Genomic DNA, 20,552 nt, shown 5'->3' with positions numbered 1-20,552 from the left:
TCTCTCATGGCCAGGTCTATTCTGTTGGCCATGTTCAGTCTGGACTCTTCCAGATACCCGTGGCTGTACTCTCCCTCATATCTACAATAAAAACCTTCTCCTCAACCTTTCCTTGGAGTGGGCATGTCCTCATTTCATTCAACATGCAGGTAACACACACACACACATACACACAGAGACACACACACACACACACCTTAAAAAAGAAAAGAAAATCATATAGTTTGGGTAGTGTCACACACACCATAGCCCCGTGACATGGGAGGCAGAGACAGGAACGCCAACAGTTCAAGGCTACAGAACAAATTCAAAGCCAGCCTGGATTACTCATGGAGACTGTCTCAAAAACAAACAGGGGCTGGAAAGATGGCTCAGCAGTTAAGATCACTTCCAGATGGCACAGGCTTGGTTCAGAGCACTCACACAGGGGCTGACAGCTATCTATAACTCCAGGCCCAGGGGTCTGCTGCCTTCTTCTGGTCTCTAGGAACACCGGGCTTGCAGACATACATATAGGCAAAATAAAATACACATAAAATAAAGTTTAAAAATGAAAAAATAAGAGAAAACAAACAAAAATCCCAACTAAACTCTCTTCAAATACACAAAAACAAAAGATATACACAGCAGGGATACACACACACACACATACACATACACATATATGCATATAATATTATATATATGTATATATCCATCCCTCAATCTTAGAGAAAACAATTTGCTTTTGTGGAAAACTGACTAAGGGTACCCTCCCACTCGGTTATGCATGCGTCTCTTGACAGTTTTGTAACAGAGCAGAGCAATCCTGTCCCTCCAGAGATGCTTAAAGGAGCTTGTGGACTTGGGATCTCATCCATCTTAGCAAAGACACCCTTGCCCCAGGGGGGATCTTTTTGAACTATTGTCTTGCCCTGAGGACAAGCACTGCCGGGAGCAAAGCCTTGAGCCTGCTCCCTTATTTTCGTGATAGCTGTAGATTGCCTGGGGTGTTGGGGGAAGGCTGAGGAAATAGGAAGCCGCTGCCCCATCCATCTTTTTTTCCTCAAGGCTTTTTCTTTTATTACTTTTCTTCCTCTGTAGACAACGGCTTTGTAGTCACATGAAGAGATCATGGAAGTGGAGGCTAGGTACACAAATGTAGTGGCTTATTCCTTGAAATAGCCTGATTGTGACTGACGACAGAGAAGTACAGGTCCCAGGAGACAGGCTCCCGCCCTGCCGCCTCAGGCCTCTGTTTCCCTCCTCTCATCTATCTTCCCACCCTGCCTTCTTGCTTCCAACCCGGAGGAGCGAGGAGCGGAAGAGCGGAGGAGCGAGCCCATTCGGGACCCCGCAGAACTCCCAACACCAACCGCCCCCCCCCCCCCCCCCCCCCGATTTCAGGGCTTCTCCCTTCCCTCCTTCCCTTTTTCCAAGAATGCGGGTCACCCGGCCACCGTCACAGCGTCCACTTCCCGTGCAGACCGAGGCTCCTCCCTCCTTCGCGTTCCTCCCAACCCGGTCAACTTAAGGGCGTCTGCCTCCTGCTGTCTCTCTCTTCGCCACCAGACAAGGTAGGTGCAGGTCGCTGGGGACAGACGAATCTGCGGGACCTTGCACGTGGGTTTGCATGAAAGCAAAGGACATTTTGCTCGTGTAGATGTCAGGCACTTCCAATTCCATTTTCCAAAATGAACTTTAATGACCGTATGTTATCGTCCTGGTAAAAAGGCAAGGACCACAATCTGAGCCAGTCCTAGGTAGCCACCCTTTACCTCTGAGTATATTTTTTTCTGCAGGTGTTCAGATGTTGGCTTTTAAAACAGCTGAGAGCTTGTAGACAAACCCGAGTTCCCAAGAACAACCCTTCTTCCCTCCCCTTAAATAACTATTTTTAGGCTGGGCATTTTGATTGTATCGTGTGTGTGTGTGTGTGTGTGTGTGTGTGTGTGTGTGTGTGTGTGTGTGTTTAACCACGAACAAGCTGAGTATATTTGCATCAGAGTCAGTAGCCACGTCTGGCAGCAGTCCTGGGTGCACAGAAGCAAAGAGGTGCTGTCATATACGAATACGACATCCTAGATGGTGGGTCAGTCCTGCCAAGACAGACAGTGCGGGTTTCCCACTCCATGGCCACTGGGTCTGGCCCAGGATGCAGTTTATATCCACTTGCTGACAGAGAGGCCACCTGTTGTTTTCAGAGCCCGTTTAAAACAAGGTAGTCAGAAAGAAGCCCTAGGCACACAACAGGGACCGCCTGCTGGGCCTGCAGCAGAGAGAACAGGCTGGAGGCAGGGCTGTGATTGACACGTTTAAAGAGGCCACTGTGTGCTTCCTTGGCTTCGGTTTCTAGCTAACACTATCCAAACCATGGACCTTATGCAAACTGCACACGTGTTAAGGAAAACTCAGTACTTGGACAGCAGAGTCACCCAAGGCTAGGCCTCAGCTCTGCCTTCCGCAGGGCAGGACTCAAAGTCCGGGCCAGTGAAGTTTCTGCAACCTTTACCGTGGCCAACTGCCAGCTCCTCCCTGTTGCACACCGACTTTGTACCAGGCTCAACATGCCCTTGCACCCTGAACCCCATCTATGATTCCTAGTTGTAGCTACTTCCTGCTACAGTCATTTGTGCCTAGAGCTGGTTGAGCTTTTTGCTCCGTTCCTTTTGGACAACTTCACTGTGTGATCTGGCTTCTGAGCTACACAAATCCTTACTTGCAGCATGAAATCAGGAAACCCACACTCCGACACACCGTGTTATCATGTCTGACTTCCGGGGGTGGGGTGGGGGCACGGGAGTGATATCGAATTCTGCTACTGTTTTCCACAAACGGTGGACGTTCCTCCGGGTGCAACCACAGCAGAGGTTTGGTGTTAGGCATGACAGAGGTCGAGAAAGAGGTCAGAAAGTGTAGGCTTATATCCAGTAAAGGAAGGCCTGTGAGAAAGGAGACACAGGAGGGCCTTGTAGGGGGTGAGGGAGCCCTTGTAGAGGGTGAGGGAACCCTTCAAGGGCAGGAAAGAAACCTTGACATTTGCACATCAAACCTACAATAGGATTCTTCTTTTTCTCCTCCTCCTCCTCTTCTTCCTCCTCCTTCTTGTTTTTCAAGACAGAGCTTCTCTGTGTAGCCTTGGCTGTCCTGAACTCCCTTTGTAGACCAGATTGGCCTCAAACTCACATCGATCCGCCTGCCTCTGCCTCCTGAGCGCTGGAATTAAAGGCGTGCACCACCACCGCCCAGCACTAATAGGAATCTTCTTCGAGTTTTTTTTTGTTTTGTTTTGTTTTTTTCCCGAGACAGGGTTTCTTTGTGTTGCCTTGGCTGTCCTGGACTCGAGCTGTAGACCACCAGGCTGGCCTCGAACTCACAGCAATCCACCTGCTTCTGCCTCTTGCATGCTGGGATTAAAGGCGTGCGCCACCGCCGCCCAGCGGAGTTTTGTTTTTATTTTTTTATTTTTTATTTTTGGTTTTGCAAGACAGGGTTTCTCTGTGTAGCCTTGGCTGTCCTGGACTCTCTTTGTAGACCAGGCTGGCCTCGAACTCACAGTGATCCACCTGCCTCTGCCTCTCGAGTGCTGGGATTAAAGGCGTACGCCACCACACCCGGCACTTGTTTTTATTTTTAAAGAAAGGGTCAGTATCCTCTGCCAGCCTCAAGCTCCCAATGTAGCCGAGGATAACCCTGAATGTCTCACTGTCTATCTCCTCAGTGCTCCGACTATGGGTTTGTGCCACCATGCTGTATTTGGGGGCTCTGGTGATTGAACCCAGGGCTTCATGCTTGCCAGACAAGCACTGCACCAGCTGAGTGATAGCCCCAACCCACCCTGCCCTTTGCCTTGTATTTACAGAGTGACTTGCCTGTGGGAGGCAGTTCTATAGAGGCGACAAATGTCCTGCTACAGGAGAAAGCCTGTGGTTTATACATTCGCAGTGTCTCCCATGAATGTTTATGAGGAAGCCAGCCCTTTCTGCTGGTAGCCATTGGAGCTCTGGGAGGCACTATCATCAGGATGTCTTCCATAGGGGGACAGACGTGTGTTCCCTGGCTTCTGGAGGTTCTAACAGAGGGGACCAAAACCTGCTCTAAGGGTGTAGCCTAAAAGACACAGTTGAGAGCCTGCCCCGACACAGGAGGACCGGAGCCCTGCCACTCCTGTGACGACCCAGTCATGCGCAGAAGAAACCACACTTCTGCCAGAGCTCCCTTCCTCTGTGGCTCACTCTCAGGCTGGAGCATGGAGTCCAGCCCTATTCCATGTATCTGAGTCATTTTGCAATTCTTTGTAGGTCATGGGTCACTGGTAGGCTGATGGATTTCCAGATGATGCCCTGCCTGTTACCACTAATCTTCCTCCTTCTATGGAGAAGAAAGTTTGTATCTGCGTGAACTCCGTATCTCACCTTCTTGAGGGTGTGCACTCCAGCCAGTTAGGGCATCTCCCCCTTTCTCTCCTGTCACTCCAGGTGTGAACTTACTGTGAATTGTGGAGACGGCAGAGGGCAGAGTGTTCTTCTCACAAGGTGGCCTTCTAGAAAGGATGGCATAAACTAACACAAGTGAATGCATCCGAAACCAAGGACAAAAAAAGGAATGTCCTGGTGTGTCTACATTAGCTTTGTGGGAAAGGCAAAGGCCTGGGAGAAATATCCTTAGCTCTTTTCACATGACAGAAGAGAACCGGATGTAACACAAAGGGCGTTTTCTCACTCTCCTGTATCTGCTTAACCTAACTGCAAGCATCACTTTGTGTTTGATTGCCTTAGTAACACTGAGAAGTGCTTTGTTCTACCCTGGAGCTCAGAAGCTGGAGTGTCCCCACCCAGATCATTTGATCCTCAAGACTTAGCCATTGGGGCCGGTTGATCATTTTTACATCTGCGTGGGACTGAGGCCTTTGCTTTACCCTGAAACTTGTCTTTTAGAAAATGAGTTATTGGGAAAAGCAAAAATCATGAAGGCAGACCCAGAAAACAGGGGCTGCCAAGGGTCAAGCATGTGTTCCCAGTTCTTAGCCTGGACCCCCACGGGCTAGTCCGTGGGTAGAAACTCCCTGTCCTGTCCAGGGTATACTTGGCCCCTGCTTCACAGGCTGGGCTCAGCAGTTGAGACCGTGTGAAAAGAGCTGGGCAGGACTCCAGCCTTTTACATGTGGTGTGCTGGGGCCTGTGTTGGCTCTACCCTACTCTGTGGGAGAAAAAACTTGGCTCTCCTGGGTCTACAAATTCCTCTTGTAATTGGAGCTCAAGTCAGAAGAGCCTGTTGCCAGCGGCTTGGGAGAGACTAGACTCCCTTGGGTCCTCACAGCAGAGCGCAGGTAAGAGAGAAGTTTCTGGGACCAGTTCAGTTTCTTCTTTTGTTTTGAGTTAGGTAGGTCTCTCTCTCTCTCTCACTGTCTCTCACCCAGGCTGGCTTCCAAGTCAACATGTAATCCTTGTCTTAGTTGCTTTCCATTGCTGAGGTAGAACACCATGAACAAAAGCTAGATGAAGAACGAAGGGTTTATTTGGCTTATCCGTCCACATCACAATCCGTTGCTGATGGGCGTCAAAGCAGGAACTCATGCTAGGAACCTGGAAGCAGGAACTGGAGCAGAAGCCATGGAGGAATGCTGTTTGGCTTGCTCCCCTGGCCTTGCTCAGCCTGCTGGCTTGCTTCCTTTTTTTCGTTTTTGGAAGATTCACTTACCTTCTCTGCCCAGAGCAGGGTACGAGGACTTTGCCTGACCCCAGTTCTTGTAGAGGCCACCTCAAATCTGCTCACTTCAGCTGATACATGGGGCAAATCAGGCTGGTCAGGTTTTTCAAAGACATTTTCATAGGGATGTGGAGTCAAGGGGAAACATTAGACTTAAGAATGGGAACCCAAGCCTTAAAGGAAAGGCAGCACACTGGACATCTGGGAGGGCCTAAGCTCAGGCCCCTGCCTCCGTGGAAGGCGGAAGCAGAAGAGAGCTCAGAAGCAGTCTGCAGACCCACAGCAGAAGCATATGAGTGGAAGATCAGATTTCTCTTACAGCCCAGGATTTCTGTTATCTTGGGGTTTCTCATGCCAACAAAACACCGTGACCAAAATTCAGGGTAGGATCCTGGAGGCAGGAGCTGATGTAGAGACGATGGAAGAGTGCTGCCTATTGGCCTGCTTTCCTGTAGAACCCAGGGCCATCAGCCCAGGGATAGCACCACCCACAGTAGGCTGGGCTCTCTTACAGTGATCACTAATTGAGAAAATGTCTTAAAGCTGGATCTCATGGAGGCATTTCCTCAACTGAGGCTCCTTCTTCTCTGATGACTCTAGCTTGTGTTGTTGACACAAAACCAGCCAGTACACCTGCCCAGAGATAGCCCTACAGACTTGCCTACAAGCCAGTCTGATGGAGACCTTTTCTCAGCTGAGGTTTCCTCCTCCCAGATAACTTTGGCTTGTGTCAAGTTGACGGAAAACTAGCCAACACATCCTGCATCGGGACTGCAGAATGCTGTTCTAACAGGTGTGCAGCCCATGTCTGGCCTTGGAATCACTTCTCAGCACAGTGCACTGGGCATGGGTCTTGATGCTGATCTCATAAAAACAAGCCAAGGAAATTACTCATCTTGCTCAACTGAATCATGTCTTAATTTTTTTCCTCCTAAAACTCTCACTTTTCCTCTGTGAATTGGAAACACTGAGAATATTCAGTAGAATGTAGTAAATTATGTAACATCTACTCACTTTATCAGCCCAACATATAGCCCAGAGGTTTCAACCTGTGGACCAAGACTCCTTTAAGGTGGCATATCAGATACCTGCTTATCAGATACTTACATTACAGTTAATAACAGTAGCAAAATTACAGTTATGAAGTAGCAACAAAATAATTTATATGGTTGGAGGTTTACAACATGAAGAACTGTATTAAAGGGTCCCAGCATTTCCAAGGTTGGGAACCAATGATATATAGCCCAATATTGATACATATTACCTTCCCTCCCTCTCCCTCTTCTGAGACAGGATCTCATTATGTAGCTCACAAACAAACAAACTTTTCTTTTTGGTATGTAGTAACATTGTGTCAAATTGTTGTTACCATAGTGCCATCAAGAATGCTGTTTCTAGCCGGGCGTGGTGGCGCTCGCCTTTAATCCCAGCACTCGGGAGGCAGAGGCGGGCGGATCGCTGTGAGTTCGAGGCCAGCCTGGTCTACAAAGCGAGTCCAGGACAGCCAAGGCTACACAGAGAAACCCTGCCTCAAAAAACCAAAAAAAAAAAAAAAAAAAAAAAGAATGCTGTTTCTTCACTACCGTGCAGTAGTGTGCACTCATCCCTGTGACTTTTTCCAGGACATACACCTAGCTTTTATAGAGCCTTTTAAGGTTTTCTTTTTTCTTTCTTTCTTTCTTCCTTTTTTTATTTTTTGTTTTTTGAGACATGGTTTCTCTGTGTAGCCTTGGCTATCCTGGACTTGCTTTGTAGACCAGGCTGTCCTTGAACTCACAGCGATCCACCTGCCTCTGTCTCCCGAGTGCTGGGATTAAAGGCATGCGCCACCACACCCAGCTCTTCTCCCTTTTTTAAAAGACAGCATCTTACTATATAGCTCAGGATGGCCTGGGACTTGCTATGTCCTTAAACTCAAGAGATCTGCTGGTTTGTGCCACCTGAGTGCTGGAATTAAATGTGTGTGCTTACCATACCCTTTGCCTTTTAATCTTATAATTCATTGTAATTATTACTTGGTAACTTTAGTGTCTTCTTTATAGTGAATGTTTAAAAACTAGTGAACAAACTCCGGCTATCTAAGTAGAAAGACTAGGCCATCCTTGAACTCACTGAAGCCTCTGAAACATCTCCCCTGCCTCACCTCACTACACTGGGTAACACGTCCCAAATGTCATTTGTCTATGAAAGAGAGGACTCTGCAACATAGCCACTCTCGCCCACCCATCATGATAGCAGATCTCTACATCTCCCTCTTCCCCTCTCCCTCTCTCCCCCTCCTTCCCCCCGTTTGGTTTTTGTTTTCTCTGTGCAGCCCTGGCTGTCCTGGACTCACTGTGTAGACCAGGCTGCCCTCAAATTCAGAGACCCTCCTGCCTCTGCCTCCTGAGTGCTGGGATAAAAGGTGTGCACCGCCACCTCTGGCTTTTATTCTTTAAAAAATTACTCATTATATTTGTGTGTGTACCTGCATAAGTTCATGTGCACTGTATGCATGTTGGTGTCCCAAAGATCAGAGGGCTTCAGATTCCCTGGAACTGGAGTTGGAGGCTACCTAATGTGAGTTCTGGGGACTGAACCCAGGTCCTCTGTAAGAACAGTAAGTGCTTTTAGCTGCAGAGTGGAGCCATCTCTCCAGTCTTGACTTTGTTTTCTTTCTTTAACAGTTGGTTAAAGTTTGGGAGGCAGAGGCAGACATATTACTGTGAATTTGAGGCCAGCCTGGTCTACAAAATGAGTCTAGGACAGCCACGGATACACAGAGAAACTGTCTTGAAAAACCAAAACCAAACCAAACCAAACCAAACCAAAGCAGTTGGTTAAAGTAAAATGGAATTTACTAACCTTTCCCTCGATGTTATGATTTGAGTCTCATTTAAGAAATCTCATTATGGTCCAGTAGGTTAAAGGCATGTGTATGGAACAGACTAATTCTGCACTCTCCACTTGGACTCAAAAGTCTTGGAGTATTATCTTTTCTGTGCTGAGGGGGCTCTGTGTGACTTGTTTTCTCAGCTGGGCCACTCTGTGTGGCTTCTTTTGTTCCTTCCTTGGCCAGCATGTTCTTCCCACGTGGATCAACCATGTCTCGGGATGATCTAACAGAACCCTGCTGTGCCTTTCTGCCCACCTGACACCTGCACCCAACTCCAGGACCCTGCTAGAAAAACAAGGCCTGGGTGTGAGGATAGCTCCCTCCTGGTTTAAGTTCACCCCCATCTGATCTTAGTCCTTAGTTCTGTGAATGAATGAAGCACAGCTGACCTTGTGATACAGTCCCCGCCCCCTGTGTGTGGTTTGTTTATTTGCTTGCTTGTTTGTTTTCTGAGACAGGGTTTATCTGTGTAACAGCCCTAGCTGTCTCCTGGAACTCACTGTGTAGACCAGGCTGGCCTCAAACTCACAGAGATCTACTTGCCACTGCCTCCTGACTGCTGGGATTAAAGGCTGGGCTGTCACGCTCATCTCCCACCTGTTTTTTCCCCCTCCTTGGTTCCATGGAATTTCACCACTAATTTCAGATGCCTTATGTTACTTTATTTCTTTGTGCATGTGTGTGGGTGTACATGTATGGAGCACATGTGCACATGTGTATGCATACATGGAGGCCAGAAGACAACTGTGGGTAACATTTTTCATGTGCTGGACAGCTTTTAAAGATTTTTAAAATTTTATTTTTGTTTTCCTCACTCACTGCTCCCCTCTGTACCCCATGCTTTACTACTGTGCCTATTGATCTGTCTCTGTGTGTGTCACATCTTGGCTGTATATGAGCCTGGTTTAGAACTCTTCAGAGTTAGAATTTAGTGTCTTTGGTTTCTTCTATTGTTCATCTCTTTGAAGGATTTGTCAGATCTGAATGTACATGTGCTTCCAGAACAATTACAGAGAAACGTAATCCTGAAGACAGTACTATCAGGAGGTGGAGCCTGTGGGAGGGGAAAAGGTCACAAGGGCCCAGCTCCTCTTAGGACTACAGAGAACTGTCTGTCCGACTCTACCATATGAGGACACAGGGCGGAGGTGACATCTGTGGGACAGAGAGAGTGCCTGCTGCAGAAGGCACAGCTGTTGTCATGTTGACTGTGGGCTTCTCCATACCGGATTCTGCAGGAGCATGCAGTTACTTTTGAACTGTTGTATTTTGCTGTTGCAGCTTTGGAGGATGGACAGGAAGTCTGTTCTGTTCTTCCTGGATTCCTGAGGCTGCACTCGTTTCACTTTTCGCAGCCAGTGCAGATTGAAGACTTCCCTGCAGTCCAGTGTCCTGAGGTCCTGACCTTAAATGTGCTCTTGCCATTGTCACTGACTCCAAACCTCTTGAGTTTTTCTTCTGATCTTATCCTATTTAGTTAGTTTTGAGACAGGGTCTCTCTCATGTAGTCCAGGATGTCCTCAAATTTGCTATGTAGCTGGGGATAACCTTAAACTTCTCATGCCTTGCCTCTATCATCTCCCAAATGCCAGGTGAATTGCCAACCAGGGTAACTGGTCAAGCTCTGTTATTTTTCAGGCTGTCTCTTATTCAAGGAATTGAAATACAGATTCAGACAATTTCCGAGCATCAAGGGAATGTTATTTAAAACAAAGCAACAGAAAGGGTCAGATTCACCATCAAGAGTAACAGCAGGTCATAGGGCCGAGAAAGGACCTAAGGGATCCTGATCATGCCTTCTTTTGTGGAGTTTGCTTAATAGGGGGATGGTTTGGGTGGCTTTCCATCTTGTGTTTTGTATGTAGCCCTGGCTGTTCTGGAACTACACCAGGCTGGCCCTGAACTTTCAGAGGTCCTCCTGCATCTGCCTCCTAGGTGCTGGGATTAAAGGCCTGTGTAACTATCCCTGGCTTTTTTTTAAAAAGTGGTTTTCTATTAAGTTATATAGTCTTTTCTTTATTATGCAAGTCCAGACCCATAGTGCACCTGATTTTAATCACATGTATGCTCAATTGAGAATAGGCACAACATGACAATAGAGGATCTTTTCTAAAAGGTCACTTAGAGGATACACGTTGCCTTGCTGCAAACGCCCCCAAAACCAGTTGAAACCAGATCATTCCCTCCTGTAATGCAACTGGGGCATGACTGAATAGAATCTAAGTTTGGTGATTTTTTAAAAATATAATTTATTTATTTTTATTGTATGTGCATTGATGTTTTGCATGCATGCATGCATGACTGTGTGAGGGTGTCAGATCTTGGAGTTACAGACAATTGTGAGCTGCCACGTGGGTGCTGGGAATTGAACCCAGGTCCTTTGGAAGAGCAGTCTGTGCTCTTAACCTCTGAGCCATCTCTCCAGCCACAAGTTTGGTGATTGTTAAGGAGAGGAGAAACTTAATCTGTTATTCTGAGAGGTTGTGCATAGAGCTTGATGTCAATGGAAATCCTAGGTGGTAATGGGTTGCATTGCTGAGAGGGTAAGGGTGCACAGTATGTGCAGGTCCCATTTCTAGGCTGCTAGCCTTGCTGTTAGAGGAGAAGTGCATAGCTCAATCTAAGTGGAGTCCTCAGCCCCTATGCTTGGCTGACTTTGTTGGTTTTACAGGTGTGCACTACCACCCCTGGTTTATGAAGTGCTAGATCTAAGTCCAGGCTTCAGGCATACTAGATGAGTGTCACAGCAATTGGAATATGTTTCCAGTTTGACTTTTAAAATCACACTTATAACATTTACATAAAACATTTGTTGATATTTACACCAAAGTTACTATATGGAAAGTTTGTTCACATCTTTTTGAAAAGACTGTCCTTGCCAGTGCTTCATGAAAGCGCTGCTTGTCTACCTCCTGATACAAAACTGTCAAGGGACTAATCCATTGAACAGCTCCTAAGTGTGTATCATCTATGATCTAATTGTCTCTGGAAACAACAGGTTCACTAAATCCCTAGGTGTCTCTTACTCCAATCACAATCAGTCATCAGCCACGACACCACTGTGTTATTACTTTAGAATAAATGTCATAGACAGATTTCTCCCAGTACTCTTGATAGTTTTGCCTTTTTTTTTTAAGTATAGATTATCTTTAGTAGATCTGTAGCATTCAACATGTAATGAATATTTCATTCTCTCTGTAGCCTGACATCAAGATCCCAATGGCTAATGAAGCTAACCCTTGCCCATGTGACATTGGTCACAAGCTAGAGTATGGTGGCATGGGCCAGGAAGTTCAGGTTGAGCACATCAAAGCATATGTCACCCGGTCCCCTGTGGATGCTGGCAAAGCTGTGATTGTCGTTCAGGATATATTTGGCTGGCAGCTGCCAAACACCAGGTATATGGCTGACATGATTGCCAGAAACGGATACACGTAAGTATGAAGTTCTGCTCTTAGCTTAAATTCATGTAAATCTCTGTGGTCCATTTTGTTCCTTTCAGAAAGACAAAACCAAAAACTTAACACAGTCCGAGTTAATTCTCATTTACTTAGCCATTTCTTTATCTCAGTGATCAGTGGTGGGAAGTGGGAACTGTTCTTTGAAATTTAACACCCAGCTTTTGGAGCCAACTCTTCCAAACAGAATCTGCCCCCCTCTTCATCTCCAGGCTACCTGACCCTACAGACATGCTGGACAGTGGGTCCTCTCCCCATGAAGGCACTGGTCTAAAAATTAATACAGGCTTTTATATGCCTGCTTTAGCTCCCAAATCATGACACAGAGACCTTTCTAGTTATTATCAACAGCTTTAGGCACCATAGCTGGGCAGATTCTGTTAGCTCAATCTAAATTAAAACAACTGCTTCTGACACTGGCCTACTTCTCAGCCATGTGGCCCGTTATCTGCCATCTTAGTCTTACTCTGGCTGCTCCTGCTCCATCTGTCTTCATGGCGACTCCCTCATGACCCTCAGTATGTACCTGAGATCCTTACTCTCTCTGTGTATGTGAAGCCACCTTATTTCCTCCTGCCCCAATGTGCCTCTGTCCATCCAAATACTAGATTAGTAATATCCATGATTTCCAACTGAGTTGCTTATAGCTGCTTAATCTATCATTTGATCATTTATATGATGTGTGCTTGTACATACACACACATACATCTATGATTGAGGGGTTCATGTTTACCATGGTAAACATTTAGAGGTCAGAGGACAATCCGGATGCTAGTTTTCACTTTGTTTACGTTTCTGTGGCTTGTTCTAGAACCTGCTGTGGACCTTATTCTTGGGGCAGGAAGCTGTTTGGCAGACTGTGTGGAGGCTAGGAAGCACTTCTTGATCCCAATGACTAGTGTGTCCTTAGATTCCTCAGGGATACCCTTCTACCAAAGCCAGTGTTCATGGCCAGCAAAGTCCTCGACTGGCTTCGAGGAACAGCTAACTCCTCAGAGGCAGGAAGGACCTTTGTGGGCTCACAGCCCTTGCCCACAGTCCAGGGTTCCCTTCTGCCTGCAATAGCTCTTGTGAAGTGCCCCTGATGACCACCTTTTCACTTGCCAGAGCAGGGTTGCACTGAAGCTTCTGGAAGCTGTGTACTTGGCAGTTGTGGAATCTGAGGCAGTCAGTGCTCCAGATGACCTCTGTTGCAATTAAGGGTGGCCTTTGTGGCCCAGGCTCTTCCTTCCCTCTGCCTAGAATTGGCAACCTACCAAGGCAGTTAATAAACCTGGACAAACATTGAGTCCAGGTGACTCAAAGGTTGATACACGCTCGTATTTTTACAGAACTATTGTCCCAGACTTCTTTGTGGGGCAAGAGCCATGGGACCCAGCTGGTGACTGGTCCACCTTCCCTGAGTGGTTGAAATCAAGAAACGCCAGAAAAGTCAATCGGTAAGTTATCAACAGGCTTGGTTTTGTATTTGATGTAGCCCAAGGAGGGGACAGAGGAGCTGAGTTTTACCACCTCCTTCCCTCCCTCCCTCCCCTTGACCCTAGACAAAGTCCTTCCAACAGCAGGCCAGGAGAGTTTTGCCCCAGCACACTATATGGGCTGAGGATGGAGGCTGACATGTACTCTTTGCCACACTGCCCTAGCAAGCATAGCTCCTCACCTCCCAAAGCAATAAGTTCAAAGTCCTATGTCCACCTAGGTGCTTGTTTGCAAGTGATAGAACATCTATCCCAGTAGATCAGCAGTTAAAAGAGCTATTAGTTTGTAGAACCAAAGAAAGTCGTTGGGGATTCAAGTAGGAATTGGCCCATAGCATGAACATGTCAGTGCTCTCATTCATCCATCGCTGCTCAGCCTCACTTCCTGTGCTGGCTTCATCCTTAGGAAAGCTCTCCTCTCAGAGACAGCCCATTTCCAAAGCCCCTTGCCCAGCAACCTGGAGAGAGCATCACCCACCCCACTCTCTGGCTCTGCAGTCCACCCTGAAAACCCTCATTCTGACCAGGAGATTGCTCTTCTCTGATTGGCCAGGTATGAGCCAGAGCCTTAGTTTACCCAATACCACATTGCACCATGGAAGCAGTGCTGTGAAGTAACAGAACAAAGACTCTACATCAAGACACGGTGGAAACATCAAGTAGGCGATTACAGCATAGCCGAAAAGTCTCAGCTATAGCACCCAGATGCTATCTGATAACATCCTTTGATTGGTAGAGAATAGGGCCTTGTTGATACATTCCAATGGTTTTTAAAATCTGTTTATCAGGATGTTAGGTTCAGCCTTACCTGCTAATTACAGGTGTTAGAGCCAACACAGGAGGGAAAGGTCAGCCTTGCAGTCAAGAGTCTTTCTAGGAATTCTGGTTCTCACCACTGATCAAAAACTTCAAGTAGGAGTTGGAGATATGGCTCAGAGGTTAAGAGCACTGGCTGCTCTTCTAGAGGTCCTGAGTTCAATTCCCAGCAACCACATGGTGGCTCACAACCATCTATAGACAGACCCTCTTCTGGCCTGCAGGTGTACATGTAGGCAGAGCACTTTATATATAATAAAGATAGATCTTAAAAACAAAAACAAAAAAACTTCAGGCACTATTCACTGAGACATTCTGGTTACCAGCAACCTTGAGGGTTTACAAAACAGCTCCTTTTCCAATGCCCTTTCTTTCTGTTCTAGAGAGGTCGATGCTGTCTTGAGGTACCTGAAACAACAGTGTCATGCCCAGAAGATTGGCATTGTAGGCTTCTGCTGGGGGGGTGGTGTTGTGCACCAAGTGATGATGACATACCCAGAAGTCAATGCGGGGGTGTCTGTCTATGGTAAGTGCCCAGGACATTTTACTCAGTTTAAGTAGGAGGATGGTTGAGTGACAGGCCTTTCCCACATGCTGCAGTACAAATCCTGATGGCATGAGATAAATCAGCTTAGCTCAGAATCTGAAAACAGAGCTGGGGAGATGGCTCCATCAGTATAGTTCTTGTCTTGCAAGCATGAGATCCTGAATTTGAGGGAGGTAGACAGGTGGTATTTTTGGCTTATTGGGCCTTTGCCAAACCTACTTGTCTCAAAAATGTAGGTGGAAAGGCTCCCCAGGAACACATCCAAGGTTGTTTTCTGACCTGCACCTATGCACCAGCAAATCCCACCCCCCCCCCCAAAATCAAAGTAAACTTCAAAGTACAAACAGCAACTTTAGCTTTTTTAAATTAGCAGATTAAAAAGCGTATGGGCATGCTGTCTGCATGTGTATCTATGCACCAACAGTGTGCCTGGTGTCTACAGAGGCCAGAAGAGGTTATCAGATTCCCTAAATCTGGGTTCTTTGGATGACTAGCCAGTACTTGTACTTGATAAGCCAATTCTTCAGCCCTAACGATACAATTTAGCCCAAAACAAAACCAAAACAGGAAACAAAACAACCCCCCCAAAACCAACCCCAAACAAACAAACAAAAAACCCAACAGAAAAACAGAACAAAAAATCCAAGTTATTTTAACCGTGAGAACAAAACCCTTTATCTGAATGGGTGGCGGCAGTGTATGCCTTTAATCCCAGCACTTGGGAGGCAGACGGATCTTTGAGTTCGAGGCCAGCCTGGTCTACAAAGTGAGTTCAGGACAGCCAAGACTACACAGAAAAACCCTGTCTCGAAAAACAAAAAGCAAAACCAAACCAAAACAAAAACCCAAACTACAACCCCCCCAAAAAAAACCCAAACCCAAAATCTGTTGATAGAAACAACACACTTGAACATACATAAAGCATCTAGACTAAAATACGTCAAAAACAATTACAAGAAAGCTGAGTGCTATTTCAAAGTTAACCCGCACAGTTGTTCTTATCTGACAATTGAACTCTTTGATATAGCAGTTCATCTTCTATTAGAAAGAAGAAAAAAAATTGTATCTGTACATATCTGTATATAAAAGTAAGTAAAGCGAGGCATGGCACACACACTTGTAACCTCAGTGCTTGGGAGGTTGAAACTTTCTGGACCCACGAGCTACATAATGAGGGCTAGTCTCACACAACAAAACAAACACAATACATCATTAGTATGAGGGCAGCCAATTGTCAGTTCAAGGGTGTCTGTGAGTGACTTAAAAGGCACTGCTGGGTGCAGGACTGTCTAGCACCACCTTCTGGCAGCATGTGAGTGGCTTTTCAACTGGGCAGGGAGCACTGCCACCCTCCCTGTAGCTCACTGCTTTCTAGAGAGCAATGCTGTATGTTAATTAGCTTGGCTATCACACTGGCAGTAAGCAGGGGAAAAGTTGTTTTTCCTCTCCTTTTAAATCATGATCATGTGTATGTGTGCTGGCCCGCATGCAGCAATGCCTGTGTGGAAGCCAGAGGAAACTTTATGTGGGTTTTGGGATCAAACTCGGATCCCTAGGCTTGTGTGGCAAGTGAACCATCTCACTAGCAAGCAAACACAGGACAACAGTGGGTTGTCCTGGGCCTGGCAGAGTAATACTGTGCACTAATTAACTTTTAGTTTAGTGTGCCGAGACAAAGATGAACACTGAATTTTACACAACCTGGAGAGCAAACACTGATCTTTGGGGTCTTGGGGTCCAATGGTTATTGTTGTAATGAATAAAACTGTTTAGTTCATTGAACAACATGTGGATCTGTGTAGAAACTTTTAGAGCAGTGGTTAAGAATTATGTATGAAGCCATCTCAAGAGGGCCTATCTCTTAAATTTCTGTCCTCACACATGGAGCAGCACATGGCATTATGTTTATTGGCCTGGTTCCTGCTGAACAAGGTACAGAGTAGAAAGATCAGGTACCTAAGTTGCACTTCTACAGAATCTCATAGGCCAGGCTTCTATGAAATTGCTAAAAATGAAAATAAACTAAGGGCTGGAGAGATGGTTAAGGCAGTGAAGTGTTGGCCGCTTATCAATGAAGATCTGAGTTCACATCCCTGGCATCTGTATAAAAATCTGCTGAGGGCCTGGCAGTGGTGGTGCACGACTTTAATCCCAGCACTTGGGAGAGGCAGGTGGATCTCTGTGAGTTCAAGGCCAGCCTGGTCTATAAAGTTGAGTCCAGGACAGTCAAGGCTACACAAAGAAACCCTGTCTCAAAAAACAAAACAAGGGCTGGAGAGATGGCTCAGAGGTTAAGAGCACTGACAGCTCTTCCAGAGGTCCTGAGTTCAATTCCCAGCAACCATATGGTGGCTCACAACCATCTATAATGTGATCTGATACCCTCTTTTGGTGGGCAGGTGTACATGCAGGCACAACACTATAAATACATACATACATACATACATACACACACATACATAAATAAATAAATGAATAAATCTTTAAAACAAAACAAAACAAAACAAAAACCAACAAAAATCTGCTGAGGGAGGGTTGCTCACGCCTGTCACCCCAGCACTGGGCAAGTGGAGACATTAAGATTCCTCGGGCTCACTGGCCAAGCTAGTCTAGAAAAATCTTTGAGCTCTAGGTTCCATGAGACCCTGTGGCAAAAAATAAGCTGAGGAGTTAAGACATCTGACATAGACATCTGGCCTCCATACTTACAGATCCCATGTGGACACAGACAGACAGACAGACAGACAGACAGACAGACAGACAGACACACACACACACACACACACACACACACACACACGAACAAATGCATATGCCCCTTCCCCACACACATGAAAATAAAGACTCTCCCACCAAACAGTTGATTGGTAAAATTACACCAAATCCAGGCAGCTTTCTGCAGAAGGTAATCTCTCTCCACTCTTTCCAGGCATTATCAGAGATGCTGAAGATGTTTATAATCTAAAGAACCCAACATTGTTCATTTTTGCAGAAAATGATGCCGTGATTCCGCTTGAGCAGGTGAGTGAGCAGCCTTCCACTTACATTTTTGGAGAAAGCACCAAAGAACTAATTTATTACTTTTAACCGTTTTCCAATGATAAAATTTTACTAAGAAGGATGCTTTCCTGACACAGCCTGTTCACTGAGAAGGAATGTCACAGCAGGTACCACACTTAGGAAGTTGATTAGAAAAGTCTAGTTATAAGTAGCCGTTTGTATTCACTGGGCGTGGTGGTGCATGCCTGTGATCCCCAGCACTTGGGAGGCAGAGGCAGGCCGACTGATGTGAGTTCAAGGTCTACAAAGTGAGTCCAGGACAGCCAAAGCTACACAGAGAAACTCTGCCTTGAAAAAAAAGCAGTCGTTTGTAAGACAAATGATTTTCAGCAGGCAACTTAAGATCATTTGGTTTTTCAGCTTCATTATGTGCAGTAGTAATACACAGCAGACCAACTTTAAATTTGGATCTTTTCAGGCCTGGCCACTCATGTGTACAGTCTCATAATGTTGATAGCTGGGGCAAAGTGCATTTCCCCATCAGCCTACAGTCATTAGGGAAACCAGCGATTGTCTCAATGTGCTTTGCTAAGCCAGGATGGTCAGTAGCAGCTGTACTGAATGCTCACTCTGCCCCATGCTGTTGGGGACTGAACCAGCAGGCTTCACACACGCCCCCACCACTGAGGACTTTCTCTAAACAAAGGTCTCATTATGCTGGCCCCAGACAGAGATCTGCCTGCCTGTCTGTTAATTGCTGGGGTTAAAAATGTGCACCACCATGCCTGTCCATTTTTGACTTATTTTGTTTTGAAATGGGGTTTCTCCATGTAGCCTTGGCAATCCTAGACTCACATTGTAGACAAGGCTGGCCTCGAACTCACAGCAATCCACCTGCCTTGGCCTCCATGTGCTGGGTAAAGGCATGTATCATCAGGGACTGCTCGACCTGCAGTATTTTTAACTCACAGGGATTTGTTGGGTCTCAGCCCTAGTGTAGTGCAGGAGCTTCTACAACTTGTATGGCATCATCACGTGCTCTACAACTCCTGACAGCAGCTGGGAACTGTCAAGTCAATTCAGTAGCTGCGGAGCCTGTTCTCTGTGCAAAGCATGATGTTGGCTCCTGTGAACATGTACTGCAGAGAATAGAAGACTCTAGCTGGGTGTGGTGGTGGAGGACACAATCCCAGCACTTAGGAGACAGAGCTGGAAGCCAGCCTGGTCAACATATCAAGTTCAGGACAGCCAAGGCCATGTATCAACCTATTTCAAAAACAAAAGGAATGGAAGATGCTACTAAAGGGTTAAAAGTCATGTCATCCTCACAACTTTATACTTTGTTGTTGTACTAGGTTTCTGTGCTGACCCAGAAACTGAAAGAACACTGCATAGTCAACTACCAAGTTAAAACATTTTCTGGGCAAACTCATGGCTTTGTGCACCGGAAGCGAGAAGACTGCTCTCCTGCTGACAAGCCCTACATTGAGGAGGCTCGAAGGAATCTCATTGAGTGGCTGAACAAGTACATTTAGCAGCACTTAAGCTGTTATCCAAATCTGCCTGGAAATAATTAACCATGATTTCTTACTTTACATAAAATATAGGAATCCTAAAATTCCTCTGAAACATAGAAACTAAATAAGTGCTCAACACCTATAGAACACAAATGATAGCATAATTATTAGGGGAATCTAGGGCCATTGAGGGACCAGCTAGATTCTCAGATATGGCCTTATACTGGTAATTGAACATTTAAAGTAATTCATATACAAAGCCAGGAAACTCACAAGTTGCCAACTAGGTAGATTAAACCTCCCAGATGTTTATGGGCTTTCCTGAAGCTCAATGCCATACGCATGCAGCATGAACAGTGTTGAAATTCTGTTCCATAGATTCTTATATTCGATCTAATAAATTGAAAACTTAAATTTATGAGTTTGTTGCTTTACTTTTAAATAAGCACTTTGTACCTGCATGTGCTACCTGTGGAGGTCAGAGTTGAATTTGTGGCAATGGCTTTACCACGTGGGTCTGCGAACTTGGGTCACTGCACTTGGTGGTGACTTCCACCCTGAACCATCTTGCAGGCTTTTTTCTTCAACAGAAAATGGTAAGGTGGCCATCATCCTGCTATGTCCTAGACTTTACCTAAGCACTGGCATTTTGTCCCAGACTGAGCTGCAGGTGACCATCAAACTGGTGGAGGTGGAGGACAGAGCCATGCATGGTCTGTACCTGCAAGGCACTAGGCTCTAGATCTAACCAGCGGTGCTGTTTTTCATGGGATCCATTGGGACAGGGAATTGTGCTGGCTGGCTTTAACCTCCCAGGCTCAAATTATGCCACCACAGCCAAAAAGGTACCTAGGCCTCAAGTACCTGCCCTCTTACCACATGCTAGAGGCACAGTGCTACCCCAGCCAGTTCTGACTGGCACCTGAGCTAATTGGCTCATTGTCCAACAAGTCAGGTCTGGCCTGCCTCTGCTTTCTCACAGGGGCAGTTCACATTCCTGCCAACTATGAAATGAAACCTGACACCAGGAGGATATCTGAGCGGCTAAAGAGTATCTGTAGTGTTGTTTTGCTTTGTGTCACAGCTAACGCTACAGAAGGATGCTCAAAGACATCCAAAGAATACAGAGGCTGCGAGATCATATCCTCCACCGAGCTCTGAATTATTGGAACC

General features: G+C 46.1%; 1 protein-coding gene across 1 annotated transcript; it reads left to right on the top strand.

The window, feature by feature from the left end:
- Positions 1-1,399: 1,399 nt before the first annotated feature.
- CMBL (carboxymethylenebutenolidase homolog) lies at positions 1,400-19,797 on the top strand. Its single transcript, XM_084783066.1, has 6 exons — positions 1,400-1,556; positions 11,765-11,997; positions 13,353-13,460; positions 14,699-14,841; positions 17,792-17,883; positions 19,218-19,797. Exons 2-6 carry the CDS (start codon positions 11,783-11,785, stop codon positions 19,395-19,397), a joined length of 738 nt encoding a protein of 245 aa, XP_084639192.1. The 5' UTR covers positions 1,400-1,556; positions 11,765-11,782; the 3' UTR covers positions 19,398-19,797.
- Positions 19,798-20,552: the final 755 nt, after the last annotated feature.

The sequence above is a fragment of the Acomys minous genome (assembly GCF_964271855.1).
Source record: "Acomys minous genome assembly, chromosome: 5".
In the NCBI taxonomy this organism is placed as follows: domain Eukaryota; kingdom Metazoa; phylum Chordata; class Mammalia; order Rodentia; family Muridae; genus Acomys; species Acomys minous.
This window is presented reverse-complemented; position numbering and strand designations above follow the sequence as displayed.